General features: G+C 41.1%; 1 protein-coding gene across 2 annotated transcripts in view; it reads left to right on the forward strand.

Moving 5' to 3' along the window:
* The window catches only part of LOC133611220 (receptor expression-enhancing protein 6), a 36,983-nt gene that overhangs the window by 2,041 nt on the left and 21,063 nt on the right, over positions 1 to 13,879 (forward strand). For both annotated transcript variants that reach the window (XM_061967917.2, XM_061967916.2), the window contains exon 3: positions 12,050 to 12,143. In XM_061967917.2, coding sequence (XP_061823901.1) covers positions 12,050 to 12,143 — 94 coding nt within the window. The remainder of the gene's footprint in view (positions 1 to 12,049; positions 12,144 to 13,879) is intronic.

Below are 13,879 nucleotides of genomic sequence, written 5' to 3' on the forward strand. Positions count from 1 at the left end.
GGGGGCGTATATTGTAGCATCCCAGAAGAGTTAATGCTGCAAGGGGTTCTGGGTATTTGTTCTGTTGTGTTTATGTTGTGTTACGGTGCGGATGTTCTCCCGAAATGTGTTTGTCATTCTTGTTTGGTGTGGGTTTACAGTGTGGTGCATATTTGTAACTGTTAAAGTTGTTTATACGGCCACCCTCAGTGTGACCTGTATGGCTGTTGACCAAGTATGCCTTGTATTCACTTGTGTGTGTGAAAAGCTGTAGATATCATGTGACTGGGCCGGCACGCAAAGGCAGTGTCTTTAAGGTTTTTTGGCGCTCTGTACTTCTCCCTACGTCCGTGTACACAGCGGCGTTTTAAAAAATCATAAATTTTACTTTTTGAAACCGATACCAATAATACATTTTAAAGCATTTATCGGCCGATAATATCGGCAGTCCGATATTATCGGACATCCCTAGTTTTAGGCCATGTCCACACGAACACGGAGAGTTTCAATAACACATATTTGGGGTTAAAACAATCTCCATTGATTGATTGATTGAAACTTGTATTAGTAGATTGCACAGTACAGTACATATTCCGTACAATTGACCACTAAATGGTAACACCCCAATAAGTTTTTCAACTTGTTTAAGTCGGTCCACGTTAATCAATTCATGGTCCATCCACACAAGTGTGGTTTCAAAACTGTCTTTGTCTACACACTGTCATGCACATTTTGTCCAATCAGAAGCCTGAAAAAAAGCAGAAATAGCTGACTTGGTGGCATTATTATTATGTTTATTTCGATCGAATTTAGATGTACATTACCTTTTAAAACCAGCCTGCACGTGCACAGAGCCCTGGGAACATTTATTAAAGAGCGAATGCACGCCTGTGCTGCTGAAACCCAACACTCGTATAATTTTGTTCAGCAACATGGTGAGGTATTACATGTGCAGTAAAGTGTACATTATTTCTAAAATCGGCACAACTAACGAGCTAAGGAAACAATTTTGCATGTTTAAGTGCCTAAATAAAGCATTTAATCATCGATATAGTACGTTTGTAGTACCACCACCCCCACCCCCGTCGTTGTCACGTCGTGTCGTTGCTGGTTTTACGAGCAGAGGAGCATGTTCAGCAGCGCACAATCACAGAGTACTTGCAAGCAGACACTGTGTAGACAGAAAAGGGACGAGGAATAGCTAAACTTGCCTCACTACACACCGTAGCTCACCGGCGTCACCGCTAATGTCGTTCCTAAATGTAAACAAACGCAATTGATGGATCTACACTTAACATCCACTGTAATGATACCAAGTACAAGAGCGTATCTAGTCGATACAACTATGATTACATCGATATTTTTTTGCATCACAAAATCTTCTGTCGTTTTTTTAAAATGTATATTATGTTTAAAAACTCAGGAAATATGTCCCTGGACACATGAGAACTTTGAATACGACAAATGTATGATCCTATAACGACTTGGTATCGGATTGAGATACAAATTCGTGGTATCATCCAAAACTAATGTAAAGCATCCAAACAGAAGAATAAGTGATTATTACATTTTAACAGAAGTGTAGATAGAACATGTTAAAAGAGAAAGTAAGCAGATATTAACAGTAAATGAACAAGTAGATTAATAATTCATTTTCTACCACTTGTCCTTAATAATGTTGACAAAATAATAGAATGATAAATGACACAATATGTTACTGCATACGTCAGCAGCTAAATTAGGAGCCTTTGTTTGCTTACTTACTACTAAAAGACAAGTTTTTTTGTATGTTCACTATTTTATTTAAGGACAAACTTGCAATAATAAACATATATCTAATGTACCGTAAGATTTTCTGTTAAAATACAGCCAATAATGCAATTTTTTGGTCCCCTTTTTTTATGAAAAAGTACCGAAAAGTCTCGAAATACATTTTGGTACCAAAATATTGACAACACTAAATTACATAATTATTTTTGACAAAGTTAACATTCTTAAACTGTACTAAGTGGACTGGTGGCATGCACAAACACCAAAGATTAGTTTTTTTGAAATTCAAATACATGATGAAAATTCAATCAATGTTATTTTGCTAATATTTAATGAAGTGAACTATATAAATGTAGCGCTTTTCCCTATTGACTCAAAGTGCATTTACATTGAGGAACCCGCTGTCTAAACATGTGCTACATTTACATTGAGTGTGGGTGGCACTGGGAGCAAGGTGTGGGTGAAGTGTCTTGCCCAAGGACACAACAGCAGTGACTGGGATAGCAGAAGCTTGACTCGAACCAGGAACCCTCACAAGTACACTTACAAGTACAAGACGCACATTCCAAACCGAAGACGCACTTTCCAAGCGGTGGTACTTAGATCTAAGCACATACTCTACTTATTTGTGCTCGTTGAACTTCCATTAATAACCCAGGCCACTGCCAGCTGCTCCCGGGGGTATTTTTACACGCACCGCAAAATATTAACCCTTGCTGCATGCAGATAGACGGCTTGAACCGGATTCCACCGGCGGGCGCTTATGGTTTGTGTTTTGATTAGGGCTGTCAAATTAAAAAAAATTTAGGTCCAATTATTCACATTTTAGAATTTGGATTAATAATGATTAATCCCAGGCGATTACTCGCTTGCATAATTAAAATTTGCTTAAGAAAATACTCAAATATTTGTACGCCACTGCAATTTTAATGTCAGAATGTCATTCAGGAACGTTTTACTTGAATGCATTTCATTTATTTTCACAAAACTTAAGAACAGTTTTATCTAAAGTTCTTTCAGGCTGTACTTTGGAGTGAAATTTGCCAGCGAGCACACCAGTCAGAGTCCCCTTACTCACTTTTGTACTGACGTATGCATTGATCCGATCACTATAGTGGTTAATGTCAAAGACCTTGTACGGTCGAAATGAATTGCATGATTAAGTGTGTTCATGATTTATGCAATGTTTTTTTGTGATTAATCACATGAGTGATGGGACGGTGTGGCCATACCAGCAACTTGAGGGTTCCATAAGTTGATTCCAGACTGGCGCATGCCCCATACAAAGGGTCTTCTCCGGCCGCATACACCCCCTCGAGAGATCTGGTTTACCAATTGCATAAGGTGTGTCCGTCCCGACTTTTCAAAAACCGAACACACATTAAGGTGTTTCAATGGGTTGTAGGAGGGATAACCCTCCTACAACCTTGTGGTGTTCGGGTCTGTGGGACCCGTTTTCATTTTTTATTAAAAGAACAATTATACAATTAATACATTTTTCAAACTGAGACTCACTGACTTTGGCTCATGTTCTGTGAAGAACATATATCAGAATACATATTTAATGACCACACACCATACAACCCCCTACACATCTCTATTACATATAAGATGAACCCGGGGCTAATAGAAGTGTGGAAATTGATGTTCTGTGTACCACACACACACACACACACACACACACACACACAACAGACCTAGACAGGAGGAGGACAGAGTGTAGGTACACAGAACATCAGAGGGTCAAATGTGCGAGAAAATGAGAGCAGACAGTGTTGACAAACAATGTTGCAACCTTGTGTGGTAGAGATGCGCGGTTTGCGGACACAACCGCGGATTATCCGCGGGTCGGGCGCTTGAAATAAAAAAAAAAAAAGATTTTATCCGCGGGTCGGGCAGTAGAAATAAAAAAAAATTAGATTTTAAATAGATTCAGGCGGGTGGCAGTTAAACCAATTCGGAAATATATATACATAGTTAAATGTTGTTACCCACATACGAAAAACAAGCAGGTACCTGCAGCACGCCACAACAGAAGAAGAAGAAAAAAAAAAAGATGGCAACGCCGGCAGCAAACGTGGTACGCGACAAACTAAAAAAAGGAATTCTAAAGACCAGGGGAAAAAAAGGCCAGAAAAGTTCAGCGTGGACTCGTTTTTATGAGGTTGTAAATCAGGATAATAGTAATGCTGGCTACGTGATTTGCAAGAGCTGCGACGCTGTTTATGTCTACGACAGTCACAAAACCGGGACATCTAACATGGTGCATCACATTTGTGCAAAACCCCGAACCTCCACAAACACCCTGAGCATGAGCAGTTTCGTCCGCCGTGATCCCAGAAGAGTGCCACAGGATGTTAAAACAAGACAGAACGCAGCTGCCTGCAGCAGTTTGAGTGGCGCGAGCGCGCTTGGAGGTGCACTCAGCGCGGCTCCCAGATGATTGCGCACTGGTGTGCGTCTGGGCCGTGACAGCGTGGCACGCATTGAATGTCTCTGCTGCATTGGATCAGTCTCCTTTTTTAACAGGCAAAAGCTTTATAACCTCACTAATGCCTTTCATCGTCTATATTAGATATATAACAACGGGTGGGTGCGGGCGGGTGCGGTTTTGATAAAATGTTAGTTCGGGTGGATGGCGGATGGGTGACGACTTTTGTGATGCGGTTGCGGATGAAATAATTGCCTATCTGCGCATCTCTATTGTGTGGGATCCGCAGGTGCAGAAACACAAAAGAACAGATGTTTATTGGGATAAGGTAAACATCTGTTCAGTATTTTAACATAAAAGTGTTTGATTGTGAGGCATTAAAAGCCACAAAATGCAACGGGTCCATCAGACCCACAAACGCTGGCTGAGTAACAACAATATGAACATTACACAAGGGTTAAATTACTACTCTGGTCAACTTGAGTGTCACAAAATTCGATAGTGAAAACATTTTTTTTTTTACAAAAAATTTGCATTTGTTTAGGCAGCGGCAGCTTTTTTAATGTACAGATTTGGTACTAGTATCAGTTAAATTGTAAATGATACCCATTCCTTGAACTCAAATTTGAGAAAGAATCAAGAGATGGTAAGTCGTTTATACCAAGCAGATGCTGTGTACATGTGCACTACTGGCCGGACTTGTGTCTAATGCAGCGTGTGAACGGAGATTGTTGTTGACCGACAACGTCGGTCTGTGAAAGTGAAACTAGTCATAAACGTCCCCTTGGTTCCGCTGCGGAACATGTGCAAAAGAACGATGCACCTTTTATGCAAATGAAGCGTCTCGAAACTACTGCGCTAAAAACTAATTACGTCACATTCGTCCTGCTTCCAGAAATGGCCTGCGGTGTTTATATGGCCACCAACTCAATTTGATACTTTGGACGCCATGCAGGCAGGTGACTTGACTCAATGCAGATAATGCAGAAATGTAGCTGGACTTTGCATCCCTCTGCGCCCCGGAGATGTTGTATGAATACATAACGGTTGTTTCACTGTTAATTTTCCATAGGCAAATGTTTGCCATGTGCAACATCAGCTTCTGTTCTGTCTTGCACATCAACCGGTTCTTCTTCTTCGGCTTCTGGTCTGGTGGAGGGAGCTAGTGCTTATGATCGTGAAGTAGAATGACGCAGTGTTTGCAACTCTGCTTTGACTTTATCACAGTGGAATTAATGGTGGTGTACACTTGACCACATTATGTGGCAGTCTCTAGTTGTTGCATTCCTAGTGCTGTCAGGCGATTTATTTAAAAAAAAAGCGATTATAAATAATTAGGTCTTTTGTTGGATCTCCCCTAAAAAATGCTGAGAAATGCCCTCATTATGAGGTACATACATTTAAATAGTTACATTATTAATATAGATACATATAAAAAAAAGTAGCAATAAAAGTAATGTTTTTAAAGGGGAACATTATCACCAGACCTATGTAAGCGTCAATATATACCTTGATGTTGCAGAAAAAAGACCATATATTTTTTTAACCGATTTCCGAACTCTAAATGGGTGAATTTTGGCGAATTAAACGCCTTTCTATTATTCGCTCGTGACGTCACATCGGGAAGCAATCCGCCATTTTCTCAAACACATTACAAACACTGAGTCAAATCAGCTCTGTTATTTTCCGTTTTTTCGACTGTTTTCCGTACCTTGGAGACATCATGCCTCGTCGGGGTGTTGTCGGAGGGTGTAACAACACCAACAGGGACGGATTCAAGTTGCACCAGTGGCCCAAAGATGCCAAAGTGGCAAGAAATTGGACGTTTGTTCCGCACACTTTACCGACGAAAGCTATGCTATGACAGAGATGGCAAGAATGTGTGGATATCAACTCCAAAACTGGACAGATCAGCTTTCAGGAAAAGAGAGCGGATGAGGGTATGTCTACAGAATATATTAATTGATGAAAACTGGGCTGTCTGCACTCTCAAAGTGCATGTTGTTGCCAAATGTATTTCATATGCTGTAAACCTAGTTCATAGTTGTTAGTTTCCTTTAATGCCAAACAAACACATACCAATCGTTGGTTAGAAGGCGATCGCCCAATTCGTCCTCGCTTTCTCCCGTGTCGCTGGCTGTCGTGTCGTTTTCGTCGGCATACGATTTAAACCGATATGGCTCAATAGCTTCAGTTTCTTCTTCAATTTGGTTTTCGCTACCTGCCTCCACACTACAACCATCCGTTTCAATACATGCGTAATCTGTTGAATCGCTTAAGCCGCTGAAATCCGAGTCTGAATCCGAGCTAATGTCGCTATACCTTGCTGTTCTATCCGCCATGTTTGTTTGTATTGGCATCACTATGTGACGTCACAGGAAAATGGACGGATGTGTATATAACGATGGTTAAAATCAGGCACTTTGAAGCTTTTTTTTTTTTTTTTGTTTCAAATATTTTTATTGAATTTTGCAGACAGTACAGTATGATGGATCATGGCAACAGCAAGTTGAGGTATCTGCACATTTTACAATATGTAACATAGTAAGCCCCACCCCTTACAATACCCACCCACTTTAATTCCCAAGGTAATTGTCACCTAGTGCCCACAACAAATATAGACACACATGAATATATGCAAACTTAGATTCAATCTAAAAAATATATTAAAGATAAACAAAAGATAAATAAGGTAAATAAATAAATAAATACTACATAAGATGTGCAAAAATAAATAAATAAATAAATAAAAATATAACGTAAAAGTAAATAAACACAAAGGATGAGGGTCGGGGGGGGCTTCAGCGGTCAGCTCTGTCTAAGTTGTGTTACTCGAATCGCTTGGGGTGATGTCAAGCTTGTCTAAGTTGTGTTACTCGAATCGCTTGGGGTGATGTCAAGCTTGTCCCTAATAAGGTCTAGGAGGGGGCCCCAAGTTTTATGGAAAGATGACACAGATCCTTTCTGGGAGAACCGAAGCTTCTCTAACTGGAGACACCGCAAGACATCTTGTATCCAACTGTTATGGCTCGGCGGAGATGCAAGCTTCCATTTAAAAAGAATTGTACGCCTAGCCAGCAGAGTCGTTAACGCAATGACATGACGAGCGGTTGAAGGTAAACCGTCCACCTGGGGAACGCCAAAAAGGGCAGTCAGCGGGCTGGGTGTTATTGTCCTATCGAGGGCCTGCCCAACAGTGTCAAAAATAGCCGACCAAAAACTTGAGAGTTTTGGGCACGTCCAGAACATATGCAAATGGTCAGCTGGGGATTGTCTACAGCGGTTACAAGTGTCGCTATGGTTGGGGTATATTTTAGCCAGTCTAGCATTGGTGAAATGTGCTTTATGTAATACCTTACATTGTATTAGGCCATGCCTAGCGCATATGGACGATGAATGTACCAGCCTCAAAGCTTCTCTCCACCTCCCGTCAGGTATAGGTGCTCCAAGGTCATGCTCCCATGATTCTCTGACAGGTGAAGTATTAAGTGGATTCAGAAGGCCGATTTCATTATATATGACAGATATCAAGCGTCGTTGGTCAGAGTCATAGGAGAGAAACCGATCGATTTCTGCTTCTGGGGGGGCGGTTGGGAAAATGAGGAAATTGTTTTTTAATAAAATGCCTTGTTTGGAGGTATCGAAAAAAATGAGTATTAGGCAGATTGTATCTTGTTGACAGAGAAGCGAAGGAAGAGAACACTCCGTCGTGGTACAGGTCATTGAGAATTTTAAGTCCGTTAGTCGACCAAGTGCGAAACGCAGAATCAGAGCAGGCAGGGAGAAAGGCGGGATTGTTCAAAATCGGAGCACCGCTGGAAGCCTTGTGCAAGCCGTGATGTTTCCTAAATTGAGTCCAAATTTTAATGGTATTTTTAACAACTGGGTTTAGGGAGGTCCCCGATGAACATAATGGTAGCTGTGAGCAAATCACCGCGTGCAGGGAACCATTAGACGATGCCACCTCTATGTGAGCCCAAGGTGGACAGGTGGCTGGGGAGTCGCAATGGACCCAGTACAGAAGTTTATTAATATTGCAGGCCCAGAAATAATTTCTAAAGTTTGGAAGTGCTAGACCACCCTCTGCCTTAGGGAGCTCTAGAGTGGCTTTCCCAAGGCGGGCTGGCCTGTTTTGCCAAATGAAAGCAAGAAGTTGTTGATCAAGGCCAACAAAAAATGATTTGTTGAGACATATAGGGATGTGCTGAAAGAGATATAAAAATTTCGGAAGTAAAATCATTTTTATGAGGTTAATGCGGCCAACTAGGGATAGGGGGAGGGCAGCCCACCTGGACAAGTCCGATTTACATTTGTCCAACAGTGCCTGAAAGTTTTTACGGAACAGCTCTGTGGGAGAATTCGAGACGAACACACCCAGATATTTAAATCCTTCCTCCGAGATCTTAAAGGGGAATTGTGAGCGCGGGAGTGACCTTGCCAAATTATTCACAAAAAATAGTTCGCTTTTCTGAATATTCAGTTTGTATCCTGACAAACGACCGAACTGATCCAGAATCGATAGTATATGGGGAAGCGAGGATGAGGGGTCTGAAACGAACAACAGAAGATCGTCGGCATATAGGGAGAGCTTATGGACCCGACCGAAACGAGTGATACCCTTAAATTCCTCCCAATTCTTAAGCCAAATAGCAAGCGGTTCAATGGCTAAATTAAACAGCAAGGGTGAAAGTGGACATCCCTGCCGGGTCCCACGCTGGAGAGGGAAGTACGCTGAACGGATGCCGTTAGTATGTACGGAGGCAAGTGGAGTCTCGTACAGGACTCTAACCCAAGAAATAAATTTAGAATCAAAACCAAATTTCTCCATAATAACAAATAAGTATCCCCACTCCACCCTATCAAACGCCTTCTCCGCATCCAGCGCCACCACAACCTCCGGAGTATCAGATGGTGGAGAGAGAACTATATTCAACAATCTTCTGGTATTGAAGAATGGATGCCTCCCCAGCGTGAAACCTGTCTGATCAGCCGAAATTATTGAGGGCATCACGGCTTGAAGACGTATAGAGAGAACTTTCGCCAGAATCTTGCAGTCCACGTTCAAAAGTGAGATCGGTCTGTAGCTACCACAAGAGGTAGCATCCCTGTCTTTCTTAAGAAGTAGTGAAATGGAAGCCTCTGACAAGGTCCTTGGTAAGCGGCCGGCGTTGAAGGAATCATTAAACATTCTTGCTAAAATGGGGGATAACAATAATGAGTAAGCCTTGTAAAATTCAACTGTGAAGCCATCAGGGCCGGGCGACTTTCCATTTTGCATAGATCGGATTGCCTCCTGTATCTCTGACGAGGAGATAGGTCTACCCAGCTCCCTGGCAATGTTTATATCAATGCAAGGATATGTTAATGAATCGAGGGGGTTGGGGCAAATCGCGGAGACAGGAGAGCATTCAGAAGTGTATAATTTAGTGTAAAATTCGGAAAAACACCTATTAATATCCACTGGATCGGAAGTATAACTACCATCGGGTAGTTTAATTTTGGGAATCGACCGCGATGCGCAAGCAGCCCTGGCCCGTTGAGCTAAAAGTCGTCCGGCCTTGTGAAGCTTTTTTTAGGGATATTGCGTGATGGGTAAAATTTTGAAAAAAAACTTCGAAAAATAAAATAAGCCACTGGGAACTGATTTTTAATGGTTTTAACCCTTCTGAAATTGTGATAATGTTCCCCTTTAACAAGCTTGAACAGATGCAGCCTGTGTTTGGCCCTGCGATGAGGTGGCGGCTTGACAAATGGTTATATTTGTCACAGTTACATGTTAAACTTTGTCGAACAGATCGAAGAACATGTTGGCTTTGATTGGCTTTCCTTCCTGTCAAACACGTATGCCTCATACGCGTATATCAGCGTGCAACATTATCTCATGTAGGGTTGCACTATATAGGCGATATATGATATACTTCAGGGGTTCTTAACTCTTTGACCTCAGAGCCCAGCTTATCCACAACAGAGCTCTTGAAACTGAATTTTAGTTCTCACGTATCTAGTCTTTTTTTTATTTTTTAAATGAAGACCAGATGCTTGAGAACTGTAGTAAACTGCTAAGTGAAAAAATAAGGCGTCCTTGATTTAATATTCTTGCCTTCTAAAACCACAGAATGTCAGACACTCCAGTTGCCTTAATAAACATGCGGCTCAAAGACGTGCGTCGTCTATCTACTCACTCATATCAATGGCTAAAAGTGTTGCTGGCTGGTGGCCGCACTGTATGGATATTTTAGTCTCTTCTAATTTATTAATCTACCGGTACTTGCTGATGTCCTCTTCGTAGCTGGTTACTTTCTGCTCTAACATGGTTTTTATTAGCCTTCTGTTGTAATGTACAAAAAAAGTATTATTTTCTCGTTTCACTATTTCACATTCAAGCTAGCTTAGCGACGCAGTTAGCATAGCTTGTCCTCACATCCTCCCTCCGTGTGTGTCTGCACCAACGCAGCCAACACATAACATTTAAATAATGTTAGCAAATTCTTCTCCCTTAGTTAGAACCAAACCTAGAACTAAGGTTTAGATAACATTAGCATTAATGCCGTATTTTACAACTCCATCCATCCGCTTTCTACCGCTTGTCCCTTTTGTGGTTGCGGGGGGGGGGGCTGGAGCCTATCTCAGCTGCATTCGGGCGGAAGGCGGAGTACACCCTGGACAAGTCGCCACCTCATCGCAGGGCCAACACAGATAGACAGACAACATTCACACTCACATTCACACACTAGGGCCAATTTAGTGTTGCCAATCAACCTATCCCCAGGTGCATGTCTTTGGGGGTGGGAGGAAGCCGGAGTACCCGGAGGGAACCCACGCCGTCACGGGGAGAACATGCAAACTCCACACAGAAAGATCCCAATCCCGGGATTGAACTCGGGACTACTCAGGACCTTGGTATTGTGAGGCACATGCACTAACCGTTCCACTGTGCTTCCCTGTCTGTCTGAATGTCTACATGGACTGGCACCTCAGTATATCTCGGACCTCATCCAAATTTACACTCCTACGCGCGCTCTGAGGTCCGAGAGCCAGCTCCTGCTCGTGGTGACCAAGACCAGACTTAAATCCAGGGGAGACAGGGCCTTCTCTGTGGTCGGCCCTAAGCTCTGGAACACTCTGGCCCTCCATGTTCAAACTGCCCCCACAGTGGAGTGTTTTAAGTCTCGTCTTAAGACCCACTTTTATTCTTTGGCTTTTAACATTTCGTGAGTTGTGTGGTCCTCTGTCCTCCGTTGTCCTGTTTTTTTTATAAATTTAGATTTATATTTACTATTTTAATTGGTTTTTCCCTTTTAAAATCGTTTTTAATCATTCATTTTTATATTGTTTTTATATTGGTTCTATATTTATTTATTTTTTGTTTTTATTCAGTCACTGGTGGAGCTAAGGATAATATTTGATTATTGTTTTTAATATTGTTTTTAATATTATTTTTAATATTGTTGTGCAGCACTTTGGAAACATTTTTGTTGTTCAAATGTGCTATATAAATAAAGTGGATTGAATAATCGATATTTGGACATTGGTCCATAGAGTCAAGAATCGTCCATATTTTAATTGTGATGCATCGAAGAATCGATCACTTTCCCCACCTCTAATTCGAACACTTTTTTTGTCTTTCTGCAGACATTTGATTAGTCAAATGCTTTACAATCCGGCAGCAGCTTCATGAAGTCACTTTGTCAGCAGCTCCAAGTTCAAACGTGCTACTTGATATTTGGGGATTGTTTTGTTTACCGAAGCGTCGCATGACCGGGCGTCTTCAATTAAAACTTCACCCACAGACGGCTTTGTTTGCACTGGGCTTCATGTCCCTCCTCATCCTGGTACTGTGCCGCCCTGACATCCTGCTTTTCTCCACAGGTGCCCTCTGCATTGTCGGACTCTTTCTCCTGTTCGGGTACGGAGCCTCGCTGCTCTGCAACCTCATCGGCTTTGTCTACCCAGCGTATTTTTCGTATGTATCAGCTTCAAGCAAGTTACACACTGTATTTTGTGAAATACTGCTCCCCTTCTTCACCGAATAAAAAAAATCAACTTTTCTAAAATGCACTAGCTCCATACTAATTCACATTGGCTTTGCCGTATACGTGCTACTGATTTACATTAGCAATTTGACATGGTGATTTCCATACATCCAAATTTGTTCATATAAAACTACAACTTCAAACAACTGGTGTGCAAGTACATATAAAGACAACATAAGATGAGACACACTTTCAACTTCATAGCAATAGTTACTTCCTATCTTGGCAACACACCAAAGTCTATACACGACTGCAATGCACACCACTTTGTAATACTTGCAAATGAGACTAAAAGGAAAATAAGATGTAACTGGACAGCACAGTTAGCATAATCAGCACATTTTTAAATGTACATCAAAAAATGAGATTAAAATCATTAAAAAAGCATTAAAAGTCATAAAATACATTTCAAATTTGAATGGCATTGAAAAGCATTAAATAAGTAATACTTGCAAATGAGACTAAAAGGATAACAAGACGTAACAACTGGACAGCACAGTTATCATAATCAGCTTTTTTTTTTTTAAATGTACAGTATTTTTCGGAGTATAAGTCCGCCCGATTGTAGCTGAGATAGGCTCCAGCGCCCCCCGCAACCCCAAAGGGAGTAAGCGGTAGAAAATGGATGGATGGATGGAAGTCGCTCCGGAGTATAAGTAGCACCGGCCGAAAATGCATAATAAAGAAGGAAAAAAACATATATAAGTCGCACTGGAGTATAAGTCGCATTTTTGGGGGAAATTTATTTGATAAAACCCAACACCAAGAATAGACATTTGAAAGGCAATTTTAAATAAATAAAGAATAGTGAACAACAGGCTGAATAAGTGTACGTTATATGACGCATAAATAACATATATGTAACATATTATGGTAAGAGTCATTCAAATAACTATAACATATAGAACATGCTATACGTTTACCAAACAATCTGTCACTCCTAATCGCTAAATCCCATGAAATCTTATACGTCTAGTCTCTTACGTGATTGAGCTAAATAATATTATTTGATATTTTACGGTAATGTGTTAATAATTTCACACATAAGTCGCTCCTGAGTATAAGTCGCACCCCCGGCCAAACTATGAAAAAAAAACTGCGACTTATAATCTGAAAAATACGGTACATCAAAAAATTTGATTCCAGTCATTAAAAAGCAGTAAGTCATAAAATATATTTTAAATTTGAATGGCATTGAAAAGCATTAAATACGATGTCCAGAGATGTTTAAAAAAAAAAATCCTACATTTGTAGGCCTGGGTCGATAGTCAATTATTGAAACGATAAATTAAAATGAACTTGATAACTTTGCCCGCATCGATAAATTCCTGTCTGTGTGTGTTTCTCTTCAAGTACATTTATTTGACAGTTGAATTAAATGAACGGAGTGAAGCCTCTTGTCAGTCATCCAAAATCTTTGTTTCGGTCTGAGCAGGCGACACCGCGAGCTCGCACTCACAGAATAAACGGACATCGCCTCGCTAGACGCGACAAACTAGTGAGAAGAACTGCTAAGCAGTGAAGTGAAGTGAAGTGAATTACATTTATATAGCGCTTTTTCTCAAGTGACTCAAAGCGCTTTACATTGTGAAACCCAATATCTAAGTTACATTTAAACCAGTGTGGGTGGCACTGGGAGCAGGTGGGTAAAGTGTCTTGCCCAAGG

This window comes from Nerophis lumbriciformis, linkage group LG08 (genome assembly GCF_033978685.3).
Source record: "Nerophis lumbriciformis linkage group LG08, RoL_Nlum_v2.1, whole genome shotgun sequence".
Classification (NCBI taxonomy): domain Eukaryota; kingdom Metazoa; phylum Chordata; class Actinopteri; order Syngnathiformes; family Syngnathidae; genus Nerophis; species Nerophis lumbriciformis.